Source organism: Lepidochelys kempii, chromosome 14, assembly GCF_965140265.1.
Source record: "Lepidochelys kempii isolate rLepKem1 chromosome 14, rLepKem1.hap2, whole genome shotgun sequence".
Taxonomy (NCBI): domain Eukaryota; kingdom Metazoa; phylum Chordata; order Testudines; family Cheloniidae; genus Lepidochelys; species Lepidochelys kempii.
Window position 1 is genome coordinate 24,330,707 of NC_133269.1, and position 20,138 is coordinate 24,350,844.

Here is a 20,138-nt window from a genome sequence, read left to right on the forward strand (position 1 = left end):
GTGCTCAGCCCGTTCCACTGAGCACATGCAGAACTGTGACTCTATTCCCTCAGGCGCGGTCCACAGCAGCTTGTAAGATTCAATTCAGGCCAACCACTCTATTGAGAACCCAGCACTTAGATATACAGAAAACAGGAACGAGTTTATCATCAAAGAACAGAGATGCAAGCGAGAGTGAATAAATACTGGAAAGTAATGGTTACATAGAAAACCAAATCCTCACACTTTCTAGAGCTGGGGTTCTCACAAATTTTTGGCAGCCTCAGCATGCGGCTCTGACAATACTTAACTAACTGTAGGAAAAACAAACAAATAAATTACATGTGCATATTTACATAGGGATTTTTTGCAGACTCAATAATAAATATAAGGTACAGTTGTGTCCTATCTTTACTGGACCTAAACACAGAACAAACCAGTGCTTTGCAGAGTCTTGTCTTTTTTGTTGTTCTTTTGCTTTTTTGGTCAAAGGTGGAGGGCTGTACAACAATTCTGAATTAAATTTAAAAATGCTTTACATAATAGAAAGAATAATGACTAATAATGAAAGAATGTATCTGCCAATATGTCCAAAATTTCTTTCACAGACAAAAAAACCCAATCAACCTAGCCCAGTAATAATAATGATAATAGCAAAAACAAAATCTGAGCCATTGCTGTTGTCTTTTCAGCTTGGTTTTTGCATCATTTAACAGCTTGCGCCTCTGAAGCTCACCATGGTAATTTGGTTCAACTTCCCTTGCACGAGTGCTGTAGGGACGTTGCATGACATACGTTTCAATTTGATGAATTTCTCTCTCACCCTGCAACTTGCTCAGAAACGGAATCGGGTGGCTTCAGAAACATAGGAAACTGCCTTTCCCCCTGGTGCTGAAGTGTTCCTTTTTCTTTCTCTGTTTTGCTTTTCTTAGCAGAAGGTCCCAGAGGAGCCACCTGCTGTCACATTCAAGGTCATTTTCTGGCACTAGATTATTTGAAATACTTTCTGATACCCAGTCACATTTTTAACTCTTTCACCTCCCCCCCATGAACAATCACAACCTACCCAAACACCAAGCAGTGAGATGGCCCATAGCCACTTACAGAGCTACAGTAACATGAGATGTAAACAGTGATTAGAGGTCTATAAAATCATGAGTGGTGCGGAGAAAGTGACTAAGGAAAAGCTATTTACTTGTTCCCATAACACAAGAACTAGGGGCCACCAAATGAAATTAATGGGCACCAGGTTTAAAACAAATAAAAGGAAGTTCTTCTTTACACAGCGCACAGCCAACCTGTGGAACTCCTTGCCTGAGGAGGTTGTGAAGGCTGTGACTATAACAGGGTTTAAAAGAGAACTGGATAAACTCATGGAAGTTAAGTCCATGAATGGCCATTAGCCAGGATGGGTAAGGAATGGTGTCCCTAGCCTCTGTTTGTCAGAGGGTGAAGATGGATGGCAGGAGAGAGATCACTTGATCATTGCTTGTTAGGTTCACTCCCTCTGGGGCACCTGGCATTGGCCGCTGTCGGCAGACAGGATACTGGGCTGGATGGACCTTTGCTCTGACCCAGTCTGGCCCTTCTTATGTTCTTAGCCAAAGAATATACTTTGCGACTTCAAAGAAAACCACACCGATGTAGCTCAGCTCTGCTGGCATGGTACTATTTAAAAGGGAGCGCGCATTAGGATTTATGGCATTTAGAAGGCACCTTTATTACTTAACATCTCAGCGATTCTTGGGGCACTTTGGAGGCTCTTGTGGCTGCAAAACAATCAGCTGGTGGCTGCATTTGAGAAATGCTGTTCTGGAGTCTAAACGAACAAGGCCTTCCCTTCTCTCATTTCCCCAGCGTGTGGCTGAGACTCCTTCTCATGAGATCACTCTCTCTCAGCTGCAGAGAAAAGCTTGACAATGTGACCCTGAGTTTAAAGGTTCAAAAGCAGAAGGCACATACGAAGAATCCACAGTTTAAACGAGACACACTTAATGCTTGAGGGCCCTGCTGCCTGATTTTGAGATCCTGGCCAGGCTGACGAATGGGGACTTGGCTCGTTCAAGTAGGTGTGAGTTGGATCGACCAAGCAGGAAACGACCAAGCAGGAAAAGCGGGGGGCAGGAGGGATCTCACTTCCTTGAAACACACGGAGCAGAACCAAGATGACACTGAAAGAGGAAATTGCATTCAGGGGTTTCCTTTTCCATTGATCTATAACTTTTGAGCTTTCCATTGGGGATGGGGGAAAAAGAGAGTGTTGAAGAAGTTCCTTTGTGAAAGCATGTGAGCCTTGTTTGTAATCCTCACGTGACCCTCCCAGAGTTCATCTGGAGTGGAGGGTGGAGCTCTAGGGACAACATGCCTCTCGGGAGGTTTGGGAGGGTTCAGACCTGGTTTTGGGTCCTACAGCAGATGATCTGCAGGGTCCCACCTCCTAAGGAGGGAACCAGACAGGGAGTCTGTACCCCAGGAGAGGGCCATAGAGGCCCAAACTTGGGACAGTGTCTGGAGGCTATTCAGACCCAGGCTGGAAGCAGGTGGGATCCAAAGGTTGGGTCCAATACAGCAGAATGGGGACTGTCCATTGGGGAGCCCTGACCCAGCGCCATAACAGCCTGAGTTTTCAAAGTACTGAAGTAAACCAGACCAGGGAAGTGGGGGGTCTCCATCCCCCTCTAATGGCTGGCCTGCATAAGAGCTTTATCAATCGGGGGGGGGGGGGGGGGTTCATTTAAAGAAGTGGATTCTTTCGCTCCTATGGCAGAGGCTCATGCTTCTAGTGCTGAATTCCGGGGTTCAAACCCTGCTCCAGGCTCAAGGTTTTGTGATCACACTTGGAGCCCACTGAAACCCATCGCGGGGTGTTGGGCAGCCATCACTACTGTACCCCGTTCCCGTGGGAGCCCCAGGCGTCCAGCACCTGTGAACCGCAGGCTCCTTTAACATCGGTGCCTTGCTGCGGATTCAGAGGCCTCACCAGCCAAGTCACTCAAACCTGCCGGCTGCAATCCCCAGCGGGACCTGCACCTGCCATGCACTGCTCGGCATGCTGCCCTCTCTAGCAGCCACTGTTAACCTGAGCTCCCTGCTGCCTCCTTTCCCCAGGGGGGGTCAGACACCCCAGGGACCTTGCTGAAGAGGGCTGGGGGAGAACAGCGAGTGTCCCAGCTGAAATCCCAGCACGCTGCGAGGGCACCTCTGGCTATGGCGGGCTCTGTCTCCGGCCCAGCACCGTGCTGCGGGGAGGAGCCGAGAGTTCAGGGACACGCTGGCTCCCATCGGTCTCCAATACACGCAGGACGCGAACGGACCAGGGTCGTGTCTGGTGGTTTCACTAGCACTGAATGGTGGATCTACCCGAGCTCAAACCGCTCAGACACCAGAATCCCCAAGCCCAGGGAATTAGTCCAGTGGGGTGAGAGAGACTCACAGGTCCCTGAATTTGGTGCCATTGGTCCATTTCCAGGGCTGACCCTGCTCCCTCCAGAGGCCGATCCAATGGTCATAGACACCCTTATGGCGCAGCAGGAACGCCTTAAAGAAAGCCGAGGGACAGCAGGTATCAGCCCCAGCTCCCGTGCTCCCCCCACCGCCCCTCCAGGACTCTGTGCTGCAGAGAATCCCAGTCGCATATTGAAGGGCGCTCAGTTTATTTTTGGGGGGGGGAAATTTTCCCCTCCCTCTTGCAAAGCACAAGACCACCCGGGCAGTCTTAACCCTCCCACCGCACACAGCAGCCCGGCCCCAGTGCTCCCAGTCACCCACACCCCAAGTCCCCCTGGGCTGGGGGCAGCTGCTGGGTCTGAACTCTCTGCAGAGACGTCTCTTCTCACAGATCAGCCCCCGCTCACCACAGCAAGGCAGGAGGAGGGAGCGAGTCAAGCTGAAGTGGGAGGGGTCAATGTGAGAGGATCCCCTCCTCCCCCGCCTCCTCAGCTGGCTGCTCCTTTCCCATCCCCACAACAGGAGCACTGGCTGGGTTCTCGGTCCCTCTCCAGCAGCCAGCAGGCCAGGAGATGCCTGAGCCAGCCCTGCCCTAGGCAGAAGCTGTCTCCCTATTTGGGGAGCGGAGAATGGGCAATCCCTGTGATCACACACTGACAGTAGGGCCCTGGGCCCAGCCAGGGCTGGGATTCAGATCCTGGAAGTTCATTCACTCCGGCCTCCCAGCACGGGAGGGGTCAGAGCTGCTCCTCACCCCGCAGGGGCAGAGCCCAGGTCCTACTGCAGCAGCCGCCGCTGAGCCAAGGCCAGTGTCTGGCAATTCGAGAGTCTCTCACCATTTCCTGCTCACTGTCGATCCCAGCCAGGGAGGCACCCGGTGCAGAGCAGCGGCTCTGGCTGTCGGTCCAGCTCCCTTCCCTCTCGGAGAAATAGTAGCGTTTCCCTCGGTATCCGACCCAGCTGTCTGGGCACGAGGGTCCCAGGGGGGCACAGATCAGCTGATGAAAGCTTAGATGCCAGCACTGAGAATGAGACAGTCACACGGAGGGTAAGAGTTGCACCTAGAATTGGGCATTTGACTGGTACAAAAATTGGTCAATTGACCAGTCAAATGTGTCAGATAGTGGTCAGATATTTTAAAATACTAAATTTATCAGAACAGTAACTAAAAAGAGCAAGACGTCATTGTCTCCAGTAGGTTTAGCTTTAGATAGATACGGATCTACCTAATTTTTTTTAAAAAATGTACTTCACTAACAGCCGTGTTAGTCTGTATTCGCAAAAAGAAAAGGAGTACTTGTGGAATCTTAGAGACTAACCAATTTATTTGAGCATGAGCTTTCGTGAGCTACAGCTCACTTCATCGGATGCATATTCCACGGTATGCATCCGATGAAGTGAGCTGTAGCTCAGGAAAGCTCATGCTCAAATAAATTGGTTAGTCTCTAAGGTGCCACAAGTACTCCTGTACTTCATTGAGTTATTTTAACTCAGAAAAAAAAGGCAAAACACTGAAACCAAGTTCTGAAAAACACCAGTGAGGCTCCAAGGCGCAATCCGAAAGGCAGGCTTATTCCTACCCCCAGGGCTCTCGCTGGAGCATTTGATTGCGGCCAAACAGGCAGTCAATTGACCGGCTTGCCAAGCCTACTGGGATCCCCAGCTGGGGCTGGTCCAGGGCAATCAGACACAGGGGGACAGAGGCATTTGTCACAATAAATTTGCCTGGCAAGAAGGATTCCAGGGACACTCCCAGCCTGGGAGGGACTGACACAGCTCAGAGCATTTCACCCCAGGTACAAGATCAACAGCTGGACCTTCAACCTCGCAACAAACAGCAGGTGAACAACTGAGAAGAACGTGGGAACTTTCACTCAGGGACATGAAAGCCACAAGGGGGTGCCGGAAACCACAGCCACGGGAAGTGACCTGTTGCACTGTGGGCCAGGAATGATATAACTTTATTCACCTCCTACCTGCAGACTTTTCTTTCCCCAAACACAGCAGCAAGAAAGGCACTTTCTGGAAGCCCTCACGGCAGTGGAACCCTTTCAGAGCCATGAAAGAGCAGCAGGGGGGTCACCCATAAGTGACACCAAAGAGGATTTGAAAGGCCTGTCTAGTTGAGAGGAGTCGGACTCAAACCCCTCCAGACATTTTTGACCACATCACTTTTCTTTGCACCACAGTAACTCGGTAGCTGGTTTGCAAGCCTTCCCATGTGGTTGGCGCTCAGCGTGGAACAGACACTCTGAGTCGGGAAGAGTTAGGAAACGTGGCAGCGGTGATCAGAAAACGAGCATGTGTTCAACTCACTCACAAGGCATGTCTGACCCTGTAGATTTAACTGTCCAGTGCACGGTAACCCACACCCCTCCCCTACTGAACTGAGCAGAGAAGTCAGTGACTAACAGTTGATGGCACAGGCTGTCTCCACCATCCATCTCCAGGTCAGATGCCACATGTTCTGCAGAGCTCCCTGCACCTGCAGGTGTGTAACCAACCCTAAGCTCACAGATTCCCACCTTACACAGTGAGAGCCAATGCTGCCCATTGCAACAGCCTGCCATTACAGCAGGGAGCTGGGATTCAGGGCCCATCTGTATCCGAGCAATCTGCACCAGTATAATCACAGTGACGCAGTGACATCAGGGCAAACACCTCCTGAAGATGCGCTGGAGCAGTGCGGCTCGCTCTGGTAACTTCCTGCAGCGAACTGCACCAAGGCAAGCTGCTTTGTGCACCAGTGCGGTGCGTCTCCTTTAGCGGTTTGCCCCAATTCAACTGCACGGATGTCATGACATCGGCACAGAGGATTCCTAATGCAGACAGACCTGGATTCAATCCCCTCTGCCAGCTGCTAAACCCTCCTCGGGCCCAGTGATCAGATCCCAGGGCAGTAGAGAAATCCCACCCCCGACAGTCTCCAGCACCCCCTGCCCCAGACGACGGGGGGATACAGCAGGGTTCATGTTCACGGCAAACAGAAGCCCTCTGCATGAGCACACACTGTCTGTGCAGCCGGGGGGAGTGAATGGTGCTACGGGAGCCTTCATGGCCACGCTCAGCGATTGGTGGGTTTCCACACTGCGCTGGTGGAGGGGTCTAGACTGAGTTCTCCGGCTCATTTCAATAACACGGCAGCACCTGCCGCCCGGCCACAGGCGTGACCTGAAGATCCAGGAAGGCCAGGCTGGTAACCTCAGAGCAACACAGGGAAGGCAAAGGGCTCAGCATTGCACTGCACCCTGTCCCACTGGACACCCTGGTCAGGGACTGCTTCACGGCGCGTGGCAAAGATGACTTGGACCCAAAGTGCTCAGAGATGGGCTGGGGGGGCTAATGTCAGTCAGATCGTCCCGACACAGAGAGTGCCCAGGTGCAGGGGTCTGGGAGGGAGCAGGAGGAGGGTCATGGAGGAACATCCCCCAGGAATCCTCTGTCCCAGGGGCAGAAGCCAGACAGGCCGGGAGGAGAGATCGAGCGTGGCAGGTCACGGGGAATGGGATGCACGGAGATTGTAGATGGAGGGGAAGGGAGCAGGGCGTAAGCTGGGAACTCACCTGCCAGAGCAATGATGGCAGCGATCAAAGCAGACGATACAACTCTCAGTGCAACCACAACTCCACAGGTTGGACTTTTCTGGCAGTTACAAGGAGGGTCTGAAACAGAAAGACCCGTCAGGCAGGGGTGGGAGGACACGTCTCACTGACAGCACCGGGGCTGGAGCTGCCCTGGAACATGCACGGTTCTGTCGATTGCTCCTTCCCTCAGACGCTCTGGGAGAGGAGCCCGGAGGGTCAGGCAGACCTCCCCCACCCCCAACGGCAGATGGAGGGTCCATGGCTCCCCAGAGCTGCCCTGGGGCTGTTACCAAGATCCGGCTCTGTCTGGGTAGCAGGGCCTCAGAGCAGCAGCCGGGCCATGATAAGAGCCGCAGCTGTGGGGAACTACAGACCCTCCCCCTGCTCTGGGCAGGGAGCCTGGGGGGAGGGATACGGACAAGTGGAGGCAAGTGGAGGGTCATCCACGGCTCCCTGCAACTGCCTGGACTCCAGCTGCCAGCCAGAGGCGGGGTGGGGGGGACCTCAGGGGGAAGAGAAGGGGGAGGGGCAGGGCCAGTGACAAAAAGTGGGAGGGCCATGCCCCCTTCCAGCACCCCGGGCAGTCTCAGTGTCTCTCTCCAGCCTGCCCCCAGGCAGAGATGCCCCATTACCTGGGTTCCCTCCAGTCTCCAGGTGTCCATTGCCATTAACACACAACTCCTGCAGCGGCTCTTCGCTCTCAGCAACCCAGCTGCTGGCCCCACCGTCTCTCTCAGCGACACTCAGGCCACAGACGCTGCAGCAGGTGCTGGGCTGGGGTCGGCTCCTCTCGGTCTGAGTGAGTCTGATTTGACAGCAGCAAAGCCGAGGCACAGGTCCTGGCCCTGGCTCCCCGTCCCTGCTCCAGGCTCTCCAGCCGATCTGAAACCGAGACGGACCAAGCAGGACAGGTCAGGGGTGGGGGAGGCCATTTGTGGTTTCTCGTTCCCTGCCCAGCAGCCCAACCCCCTGCCAGAGGCGGTGCCATGATGATTAAAAACCCTTCACTCCCATCGGCCCCTCCGCCCCCCAGGGCCTCAGAGACCTGATCTGCTACAGGCCCCGCTCACCCGTGACAGGCACTCAGTTGGGGGGTGGGGGAGAAGACCCTCCTCACACACACAATCCTCCTGGAAGTAAGTGTGAGTCGGATATCAGAAGGGGAGGGGAAGGGGCTCAAAACAGCCCTGTCCCTGGCCCAGCCCCCTCCTTGAAGGACAGGACTTGAACCAGTGTCCTGCACTCCTCTGCCCAGCCCCTCCTTTCCCTTCCGGGGGGTGCTCTCCCGAACCCCCCCCGCCCTTCGGCCCGGGGCCCGCCCCCCAAATCACCCCCCTTTGGCACAGAATCCGCGCCCTTCGGCCAAGGACCAGCCGCCGCGCTGCCCTCCCCATGCGGTCCCCAGGCACCGCTCGAGCCCCGCCCCCCATTCGGAGCCCCGCCTCGATTTGGTCCCCAGCCCCTGCCCGAGCTCGGCCCCCATTCGGAGCCCCGCCCCCCATGCGGTCCCCAGCCCCGAGCCCGAGCCCCGCCACCCATTCGGGCCCCAGCCCCTCCCCCTCCAGTCCCCAGCCCCTCCCCCTCCAGTCCCCAGCCCTGAGCCCCGCTCCCCATTCAGGCTCTGGCCCCGAGCCCTCCCCATTCGGTCCCTTCCCCCTCTGGGCCTCCAGCCCCTCCCCATTTGGTCCCCAGCCCCTCCCCCTCCGGGTCCCCGGCCCGCCCCCTCCCCATTCGGGCCCACGGTCCCCCCTCGTCCCAGCCCGGCTGTGGCTGGAACCAGCCCGCAAACCCCGCCGCGCAGCGAGCGAGCCACCGCCGAGCAGCCAGCAGCACCCACCGGCCCGGGGACCGGGAGCGTCTCACTCCGCGGGAAGAGCGCCCGGCGCCGAAGCAGGGGGAAGGAGCTGAGGTCCCACCAGCCAGGCTCGACCCCGTTACCCACTAAGTTTGCAGCCAATCAGAGCCGACCTAAGAGAACAGCTGAGCCTTCGGTTCCCAAGTTTCATCACAACAAGGGCCAGTCCCCGCCCTCAGTCCCGCCTCCATTTAACCCGGCTCCCCCTTCTCTATTGCATCCGACACAAACTGCTTGTCTTCGCTTTCAAGGCCCTTCCCGTACTGTCCTCTCCCAACCGGACATCTCTCATTCACCGTCCCAAGGTGTTGACTCCCACCTCCAAAACTGTATCTATGGAAACTGAGGCACCTATCCTCCTTTCAGGTATTTTGTTCATCCCTTGACTGGTGACACATGTGAACCTCCCCCCCGCACCCTTCGGCCCGGGGCCCGCCCCCCGAATCACCCCCCTTTTGCCCAGAATCCCCACCCTTCGGCCACAAACCGGGCCCCGCCGCCGCGCTGCCCTCCCCCCCGCCCGAGCCCCGCCCCGCATTCGGCCCCAGCCCCGAGCCCCAGCCCTCCGGTCCCGAGCCCTCCCCCTGCCCATTCTGTCCCCAGCCCTTCCCCCTCCGGGCTCCCACCCGAGGCCCCCCCACTTCCCCCCCGCATTTGGGCCCGCGGTCCCCCCTCGCCCCAGCCCGGCTGTGGCTGGAACCGGCCCGCAAATCCCACCGCGCAGAGAGCGAGCCACCGCCGAGCAGCCAGCAGCACCCACCCACCCGCGGCCGGGGCAGGGACCCCTGGGACCCAGAGCATCTCACCCACGGGAACAGCACCTGGCGCTGCAGCCGGGGGAAGGAGCTGAGGTCCCACCAGCCAGGCGGGCTCGCAGCCGGATCGCGCCGGGTGAGTTCGCAGCCACAGAGCGGCCGAAGAGCGACCGGCTTCCCTGTGACCCCCGCGCCAGCTTCGTTTCCACGTGGGTCTGAACAGCGGAAACGTCCGTGCCCGGGTGTCACCACAACAGCGCCCGATCGCCGCCCTCAGCCCCCCCTCCATTTAACCCCTCGACTCCCGGCCGCTCCACTCCCCACAAACCTTCCCCCTCTCTCCCGGGCTGGCCTGGTGCCCGAGCGGCGTCCCGCCTGGCCCCTGGGCAAAGCTCTGATCGGGGCTCAGTCCTCGCCCTCCCTGGCCTGCCCACCCTGCCAGCCCTCCTCCTGAAACCTTGTCCTCCCTCTGCCCTCCCCTGCTCCCCCCACCCCCGACCCCTCTGATCGCTGCTTCCCCCTCCTTCCAGCTCTCCGGGGCCCTTCCACAGGCTCTGTCCTTGGTCCCCTGGGGCTGACCAAATAGTATATAAACACATGGGGTGGGGAGGGTCCTTACTGGTTTGTTTCGGTGTAACAGTGTGTGACAAGGAGGGGGGAGGTCTTGAGAAAAATAAACAAACAAACCAGTAAATGTGACATGGTTTATGGCCAGCCTCCCTCTTCTGTTCTCTTCTCCCTCTGCCCCTCCTCTCTGGGTTGTCTCCTCTGTAAACACAAATTCAACTCCCCTCTCCATGCTGACAACTCACCCATTTGCCTCTCTGCACCAGCCCCATCTCCTGCTGGCCAAATGAACACCTCAGCCTGTCTCTGGGACATCTCCTTGTGCCTACCTAGCTGTCAGCTCAAGCCCAACATGGCTAAAGCAGAGCTCTCTGTCTCTCCCCTCCTGTCCAAGCCTCTCTGTTACCTCCTTTCTCCATTGCTGTGGACAATGCCAGCATCCTGCCTGTCACTCAGGCCCATAACCTGTCATATTCCACTACACCTCTCTCTAGGTCAGGGGTGGGCAAACTTTTTGGCCCAAGGGCCACATCGGGGTTGCAAAATGGCATGGGGGGCTGGGTAGGGAAGGCTGTGACTCCCCAAGTAGCCTGGCCCCCACCCCCTATCCGCCCCCTCCCACTTCCCACCCCCTGACTGACCCCCATCCCTAACCGCCCCCTCTGGGACCCCAACCCCTAACCAACCCCTGTCCCCTGAGTGCCCCGACCCCTCTCCACACCCCTGCTCCCTGACAGCCCCCACCGGGAATCCCACACCTATCCAACCCCCCATTCCCCATCCCCTGACCGCCCACCCCGAAACTCCACCCCATCCAACTGCCCCCTGTCGCCTGACTGCCCCTTATCCACCCCCCCCACCCCCTTACCACGCTGCTCAGAGCAGCAGGAGCTCGCAGCCCCACCGCCCGGTAGCAGCAGCGGGCCAGAGTGCTGGCGGCGCAGTGAGGTGAGGCTGCAGGGGCGGGGGGACAGCAGGGGAGGGACCGGGGGCTAGCCTCCCCTGCCGGGAGCTCAGGGGCCGGGCAGGACAGTCCCGCAGGCCGGATGTGGCCCACGGGCCATTCTTTGCCCACCTCTGCTCTAGGTCCTCACATCCAGGGCTGTGCTTAAGTCTTGTGGAGTTTTCCTGCATAACATCTCTAAGATACAGCCTTTCCTCTCCATCCTCACAGCTAAAATTCCCATCGAGGCTCTGATCACATCACATCTCAGTTACCTCCACATGCTTCTCTTCTCCCTCTTGCCCAGCTCAGATCCATTCAGAATATTGCTGCAAGCTGCAAAGATCATTCTCCTAGTCCATTGCTTTCACCATGTCACCCCTCTTTGCATCCCTCCACTGCCTCCCCCTTCTCTATTGCATCAAACAGAAGCTGCTTGTCTTCGCTTTCAAGGCCCTTCACGTACTGTCCTCTCCCAGCCTGACATCTCTCGTTCACTCTACCAAGGGGTTGACTCCCACCTCCAATTGGTCCATGCTGCCAGCAACACCCACTTGTTAAATTTTCAGACAACCCCATTCGTGCTTTCTGCCACATGCCCTTCATGCTCGGGAGGAGAGCCCCTTAAACATTTGCAAACCTACCTCATTATCCATCTCCAATTCCCAAATCAAAGCTCTTCTTTGCCCTGAGGTCTACCAAAAATTCAACAGCCTGTCTCCTGGGGTGCTGAGACCACTGCCTATCATACCGACTAATACAGTCTCATTATTTCCTTCCACTCCCCTGTCTGTCTGTCTGTCTCCATCTGTCTCTTGTCTTATACTTAGATTGTCAACTCTTTGGGGCAGGGACTGTCTTTTGTACTATTTTGTACAGCACCTAGCACAATCGGGTCCTGATCCATGACTGGGGCTTCTATGTGCTACAGTAATACAAATAACACAGGCTAGAGAATGTCACTATTATGGCTTCAGTGCCCTCCCCCCCCCACCACCAAAAAGCAGCAAAACAAAAACAAAAAAATCAGCCTCCCAGCTCAAAAAGTATGTGTTTACACTCAGCTGGCGAACTCAATGTAAAGTACTAGTAGAGGTGAGGGAGAGGTGTCTTTTACCTTGATGTAGCTAGTCCAGGAATGCTATACGCTCAGCCTGGAATTTACCTGGACAAGTGACACAGAGGTTAAAGCCACCAGTGCCTTGTCTCCACTAGGATTGTACATCAAGTTAGCTATCTTCGTGTAAACACACTTTTGCAGTGAAGACCATGCCTGGGAGACTCCGACCTCAAGCCCCTAACTTCTGGTTGAGCTAGACATTATTTGCAACCTTTAAGAGCCCACTGATTGAAAGAGGTTAAACACACACAACATTTCTCCATTTTATCCTTGTGCAACTGACCGCACTCTGCAGTGTCGTCAGTTTCACTGCTTCCCCCAGAGAAGCATTCACCAAATCTTTGGAAGCTGTGCACTGCTTCAGGACAATACAATCAGTCATGTCTCTGTCCCCCCCCACACACACCCTCCACATGTGTGTTCCTAAAGACCTAATCCTCTTTATTTATACCTCTTCTGTACCCCTCTAACGAGTGCTTCATACACATCCCCAGGGGAAGGGGAGGGCAAATGAGTGCACCCCACACTCAGAGAGACACTGACCTGGGAGCGATTTCTAGACATGGTTGGAAATCTTTTCCAAAGGAAGGATTGTCTGTAGAAAAGGGACTATTGTTGGAATGCAAGGGTTTTTCGTGAAAGATTGTCAAGACTATAGGAATTTCCTGGTTTCACAATATTGTTCTGACACTTTTAAAATCAATCTTTTGTTCACTACATACTCTCTTCCATGCTCCACCCCCTTTAACCCAAAACCTGAGTTTGTTCTAAGTGAAAAAATGCAACTAAAAATGTTTGCAAAAACGTTGATATACATTTAAACATTTGATGAGTCCCACCCGAGAGATGGCTGCATTTCGGCATTGGATGAGCGATCGCTGCGCATTGTTACTATATGGCTGTCAACCAGCTGCTGCACCCAACCCCAGAGGCAGTTATATTTCAGTACTTGGCAAGCAATCCCTGGGCAACGTTGCTGCACGGCTATTGCCAGCTGCCCCAACCCAGAGGTGGCTGCATTTCATGCACTGGGGCTGTGATATACCATAGGGATTAGGCAAGCTGAGGACTCAAGAAGTAGACCTAAAAAACCTGTATCTATGGAAACTGAGGCAGTAACACACCTATCCTCCTTTCAGGTATTTTGTTCATCCCTTTCCTGGTGACACATGTGAAACTGGATCATACCAGCTTCAGGGTAGAGACCATGCAGTTCTAACTAAGTGTCTCTACAGCACCTAGCACAGCTCTTCAGTGCAGAGACAGTCTCTTACTACATACAGATACAGCACCGAGCACAATGGGACTCTGTTCTGCTGGGGACCATAAATCACTGAACATTAAATCCCACCAAATGAGGGTAAATCCATCCTCATCATCGTATCCGCTCATTATACTCCACACCTGAACATAGCCATTATATGAATAATATACCCCCATATCTCAATGTTTGTACTTTGACCCGTTAAGCTTTTACCCCCAATCGGGGACATTGCAGATTATGTATTTCTTACGCCAACTGTTCCTAAACCGAATTTCGCACCCCTTGATAATCTGTACCTTATTCCCTGATAACCAGAAATTTCTATGCTTAAACTCTGTACCGTTTTCTTTTTACTTCAACATCATCTTAATAAAATTATTAAATCTGCAAATAATAGTACATCATTCATGTGTCCTGGGAGGCCCTTTAGCCCACCTTTGGGGGCTGTAAAAACAACAATAGGGCTGCTGCAATATCAGGGTCTCCCAAATAACCTCTGATCTCCACCCAAGCCCGTGTCCCCCTTTGCAGAGCAGGGGGTTGGGAGTCAGTTTCACAAGCCACTGCTACGTAGGAAGATCACAGCTTACCTCGTGCAGGGACTCCATGGCTGCAGCACTCCTTGCAGGTCAGGTCCCTGCTCCATGTCCCCCTCTCTGTGCATTAGCAGAGGGGGGAGCCCGAACTCCCCTCTTCACACACATCATGTCTTCCCCCATTGCTAGTGCAAGGAAAAACCCTTGAAAAAAGCCAGCCACAAGGGGACTGCAATATACACAGGGGCGTGGCCATATACTATATTAGCATACTGATCCTGGATTGGACAAGGCACCAAGAGCCGTAACTACATCCGCTGTTGAAATGAATGAAACTTTACCGTCGTGGCGGGACATTTGTAATGACACTGATCAGATTAGCACAAAGCGCGCCAAATCCCTTAAAGGGGACCGAGCTCTTTAGTTTACCCCTCCGACGTGTGCAGCAGGGAACAGACAGCATGGGCCATTGCAGTGTCTAACAACCTGCCACGGCAGTAAAGGACCCAGGGGGTCAAGCACGTGATTTAGAGCCATGATAGGAGCCTCCTGGCTCATGGCCACTTCTTGCTTGCTGGTTGCCAGAAGCCAAAGAGGACCAGAGCATGCAGATTATACACAGCAGTCAGGCAATGACCAAAACCTGCTGGATTATGCAGGGCCCATGGCTGGCTGGCTGCAGGGCTGGGACAAAGACCCAGGATGGGCTTACAGCCGCGTTGCAGCCACTTGACCTAGGGGGCAGTGTGTGGGGAGCGGGGGAGCGAGAGAGGCTGCTTGGGCTTGGAGGCTGAGGCCCTGATTCCAGGCAGATGTGGGGCGCTGGTTTAGGTTACATGGTGCATGGAGGGGGGCTAGGCTGAAGGGTGCAATCTGACCCTCCAGCCACCCATCAGTGTTTCACCTCTCAGAGGTGCACATTGATTCCAGGGGCCGTGACTGCGGAGTTCATTCCCAGCTCTGGGGTTTCTTTATCGCAGTCGCTGGGGGCTGCTCCCACCTTCCCTCCCTGATTCTTTCGGTTTTTCTTCTTCTCCCTCCTCTCTTCTCTCTCTTTCCTTCTCCAGTTCCTGCTTCTACCCCAGTTCTTTCTCTCCTCCGTCCCCTTCCTGTGTTTCTCCTGTTCCCCCTTTTCTCAATCCTCCCTCCTTCCTTTCCTCACCTCAATTTCAATCTCTCTCCTCCCCCCTCCCGTGTTCTCCCCAAACCCTTTCCTGAGTCTGCTCTGCATGCAGCCCATTCTCTGGGTGTGGGGATAGGAGGCTTTCAAGGGGAACCCTGCTCTCTGTGGTAAGCAATGCGCTCTCCTTTGGTTTCCAGTGGACATTTTGTGCTATGGTTGTTACAGCCAGAAACCTTCCCTAATACTCTGTTTACATGGCTATCAACGCCACACCACCTTCCCCTCCTCCTCCTCCTGTGCCCCCCGGCCCTGAGCTGGGAGGGACCCCAGATCCCACCCAGAAATGGCGGTTACAGGGTTTGAGTTTTCTCACGCTGTTTTCAAAGATCAGTCTGACTCCACTTCATGAATTGTCCATTTCCCTCCCCCGCCCACAGGAGGAACTGAATTGAAACAAGAAACAAACAAAAAAACAGGAGGACTTGTGGCACCTTAGAGACTAACCAATTTATTTGAGCATGAGCTTTCGTGAGCTACAGCTCACTTCATCAGAGTGTAACTCACGAAAGCTTATGCTCAAATAAATTGGTTAGTCTCTAAGGTGCCACAAGTCCTCCTTTTCTTTTTGCGAATACAGACTAACACGGCTGCTACTCTAAAAGAAACAAAGAGGATCAATCAGCTCCACACGCTGCCAACTCATTTGCGGAGGGGTTTGGAGGCAAGGGGACCCGCTCCCCAGCCTGGCATAAGGGGCCCCTGATCTCGAGCGGGGGATGGGACTGTCTCTCACTGTGTCTCTGGGCAGCGCTCAGTACAAGGCAGCCCCGACCTCAAGAGCTGAGCTCTAGGTGCTGCCATAACACTCACAGTCATTTATAAGTGACCCAACTGCGTCTCCTTCAAGGCCCGGAAAGGGTTAAATTTCAGACACTGATTTTGAGTCTCTCTCTTGTTTAATCTGTCTCCTCCCGCGAGAAACAAGCCCCCCCCCCCCTTAAATAAACGGTGAATCCCGTTCTAGCAGTGTCTGGAGTTAGTGTCTAACAGTCTGGGGCATGCAGTTCTTGTGGCACCACACCACATGCCCACTGCCTGCCACTGAGTGAAAATCACAGCACTTTTCCAAGCCATTCACCTCCCTTTGAATACCCACAGGTTCATTCTGAAAGTTTTTTTTTTAGAATTTGTTTAATGAAGCCATCACAGTCTCTTTAGCACATTAATAAGCCTGATATTTCCCAGCTGCTTAGGAGAGAATCTGATCAGACTTTTCTGCCCCCCTATTTATTATTATTATGATTTTGTATTACATCAGCTCTTAGGAGCCCCATGCATGGACCAGGGTTGTGCTAGGTGCTGTACAAACCCAGAACACAAAGCCAGTCCCTGCCCCTTGTGCAAGAGTGGCACTGTTAGCCCCATGCGGGATTGATGGTAGGAATCATTCCCTTTGAGGTGGGTGAGACTGGAGGAGGAAGGTAGCTGGGTCCATAAGCGTGTGCCATGAACACAGCTGTGCAGGAAAGGAACAAACCGTGGATCAGGGTTTTAAAAATCAGTGTAGAATAAAGGATTAGATGAAAAGCAGATGATGCTATAAAAGGAAATGCTCTGCTACATAATGCATAATTGACCTGCGGAACTCATTGCCCAAGGATGTTGTTGAGGCCAAGAACTTGGCAAGATTCCCAGAATAATTTTATTTGGATGAGGTGAGTATCCAGAGTTAGATACTAAAGGTTGTTTTGTAATCACTAAAAAAATTGGGAAGGGCTATAAACCCTCATGCTTCAGGGCACGATCCAACCTAACAAGGGTCAGGAAGGAACTTGCCTTGGGAGGACTTTTCAGAATTTGTTCATGCTCTGGGAGCAGCAAGACTGGTTCTCTCTTTAGGCAGCAGGAGTGTGGGAGGGTGGGGCCAAAAACTGGCTTTACCCAGCAAGATCCAACTTACACTTGCTCCCAGGAGGGAGGAAATTCCTACCTGCTATGAGGCCACAGTTAAAGAAAACATGGATGCAGTTGCAAGAATATGAAATCAGGTCACGTAGAATATCAAGGTTGGAAGGGACCTCATCTAGTCCAACCCCCTGCTCAAAGAAGGACCAATCCCCAATTTTTGCCCCAGATCTGTAAATGGCCCCCTCAAGGATTGAACTCACAACTCTGGGTTTAGCAGGCCAATGCTCAAACCACTGACCTATCCCTCCCACCCACTCTCCTTCTGCTGACACACATGCACTCTACATGCCTGTCTATAGAAATCTGGGGTCCATCATGTTTGCTGGAACCCCACCCCTTCCATTCCACCCCAGTTACAGATGTTTTGAGCTCCGGGTCCCGGTACAAGTGTCACACCTGTCCCCATCTCTCATCAGCCTCACACACTCCACTCTCTAGGCTCCTCCTGGTCCCCTCTCTCCCAGGCCCAGATCAACAAGGTATTTGGGCTCCTGACCTCTACTGATATTATGGGACCCTGTCGCTCCCCCAGGGATGCAGAGCTGCCTGGCCTGCATCCCTAGGCTACCTTCTAGCCTGGCCTGGCTCCTGGTGGAGTTAGTCCCTCCCTAGCAGAAGGGGCCGCGGCCAGGCTGGCACTGAGCCCGTCGTCACAGTGGTGGAGCGGCCCACGAGGCTAGGGCCGCGACTGCGGGCGGTGCTCGGCGCTGCTAGGGAGCCGGGCCCAGCTTGTTGTAAATGCTTTAGTAGGACATGAGGATGTTTGAATGGTTCTGTCAGCCAGGGAGTGCGCACTTTCCCTGAGAAAGTGACTGGAGTATTAATGGAAAAGCTGATTTTAAATTGCTCTTAGCGAGTGGGGCTGATTTGATCCTGGGAGCGGCTCCTAGGGAGCTGGAGGCGACGTTACGGACCCTGCCGATCGCCCTGGGATCGTTGACCCGACAGAGCCAGCTGCGAGAGCAGCCCAGCGGGCTTCAGCCGAAGCCGGGCTCCTGGCGGGACTCGCTTTTAGCCCGCTTCGAGGGCCCCGATCCTGTGCGAGCCGGGCTCTGTTGGTCTAGGCTCGGGCTGCTTTGGCACTCCGGCGGCAGATGGAGCCATCGGCTTCTCCCCCTGCCCAGGCAACGCAGCCCGCGGGGCTTCCTCATGGCAGCAGAGCCAGGCCCAGTGTCACTGGGGGGAGGTTTTCGCCTCCCTGCTCCTGCCCGTGCGAGCAGCACAAGTCTCTGTGCACTCTGCCTTCTCCCCTGGCCGTGCTCTGCCTTTGGATTGCACCTGCTGCGGTGTTAAGGGGAGGTGCTGCTGGGGGTCAATGTGGGGCAGCAGCCGGTCACGGGGCCAGTGCCCCAGCAAAGCCCCAGCTCCAGGAGGACCCCGACAGCAGCGACGTGAAGGAGGTGGAGGAGATGGGGGGAGGGGAGGAGGAGGAGAAGGAGGTGGAGGAGAGGGGGGGACAGAAGGAGGAGGAGATTCAGACGTGGGGATTCCTGCCCCAACCAACACCCTCCACAACCTCCCAAGGCGGGCTCCTGACCCATGAAGCCAGAGAAGGCACTTCTGGTGAGCGAACCTTTGTAAATACAATAAGGGTTTAAAAGCAAGTGTGTTTAGTGATTCATTTGCCCTGAAGACTTGGGATGCATTCGCGGCCAGTACAGCTACTGGAAAAGTCTGTTCATGTGTCTGGGGACGGAGCGGGAATCCTCCAGGGACATCTCAGTGAAGCTCTGCTGGAGCTACTCTGAAAGCCTTTGCAGAAGGTTTCTGGGTGGGGCAGCCTTATTCCGTCCTCCACGGTAGGACACTTTACCACGCCAAGCCAGTAGCAAGTCGTCTGGAATCACTGCAGCACAGAGCATGGCAGCGAATGCTCCTGGGTTTTGGGCGCATTCAAGCAACATTTGTCATTTATCTCTCTGTGTTAGCCTCAGGAGAGCGATATCATTCAGGGTCACCTGGTTGAAATAGGGGAATTTGTTCAAGGGGACATTCAGAGGTGCCCGTTCTTGCTGAGCTGTTTGGGTGTGGCTAATGATAGCCACGCAGTGGGGCGAGGGGTGAAGCGATCATCCCAGAGAATTGGGTTGAGGGGGGGTGTGTTGTGTTGCACATCCACCTGAAAACTGCAGCCTCTCCTTTTAAATGGCCAACCCACCAGGCATTGCTTGGTATGGGAAAGGAGGGCACCGCAGTTCGAAAGCATTCCCACATGTTATGAAGGCGGAAGAAGCCAAACTCCGCATGCCCCTTGGGATTACTAGGGCTACCTGCAAGCCAAATTCTGGTGCCCAGCCGCGTGTGATGTCTCACGCCGAACCAGCAGGCACTCACTAAAAAAGGCAAAACGTGACCTTGTATCGAAAGAACATGTGCTGTGTGGTTTGAATCGCTTGATTCACTCTGAAAGAGTCTCCCCTTTGTTCTCTAAAATGTATCTTTTTTAATTCTGCTCTCCCTTTTTTTCCTCCCACAGGTGCAAATGTTTCTACGCTCCCCCTATCATCTCCATCCCAGAGGCCATGTCCTTAATGATGTCTGATGGCATGGGAAGGATTCACTTTTAGATTCAGGCCTTTTGGAGCAGATTAGCGTATGGCATTTGGGAGAGGTTAACACTAATCAGAAAAAAGCCACTCTTATACCAGCATAAGAGAATCTGTCCAGGGCGCTGGTCTTGGGATAACTATACCTCTATACCTCATAAAACTTTCCTGTGTAGAAGTGGACTCAGATGGCTGCCTGGGGCTTACCTGGATCCCTGTAGGTCATGCTGGTTAACATTTTTCAAGGGAAAAGTGTTTTCATTAAAAATGGTTTTTATTTTTCAAAAATAAGATTTTTCCTTTGTGGTAAAGGGAAAAGGACTCTAACCATTCTGATGTTTTCTTTCGTTTTCTTTCTTTTTCTTTTTTTTTTTGGTAAAAATACAAGGGAAAAAAATCATGAGAGTTGGGTGAATTGCAAACACTGTGAAACAAAATTAACTTCTCCATC

General features: G+C 54.0%; 1 protein-coding gene across 1 annotated transcript; it reads right to left on the reverse strand.

The window, feature by feature from the left end:
* Positions 1-113: 113 nt before the first annotated feature.
* Positions 114-19,913, reverse strand: LOC140898046 (uncharacterized). Its single transcript, XM_073311475.1, has 6 exons — positions 19,895-19,913; positions 9,672-9,835; positions 7,643-7,892; positions 6,990-7,088; positions 4,263-4,448; positions 114-2,150 (listed from the first exon to the last, which is right to left on the reverse strand). Exons 1-5 carry the CDS (start codon positions 19,911-19,913, stop codon positions 4,273-4,275), a joined length of 708 nt encoding a protein of 235 aa, XP_073167576.1. The 3' UTR covers positions 114-2,150; positions 4,263-4,272.
* Positions 19,914-20,138: the final 225 nt, after the last annotated feature.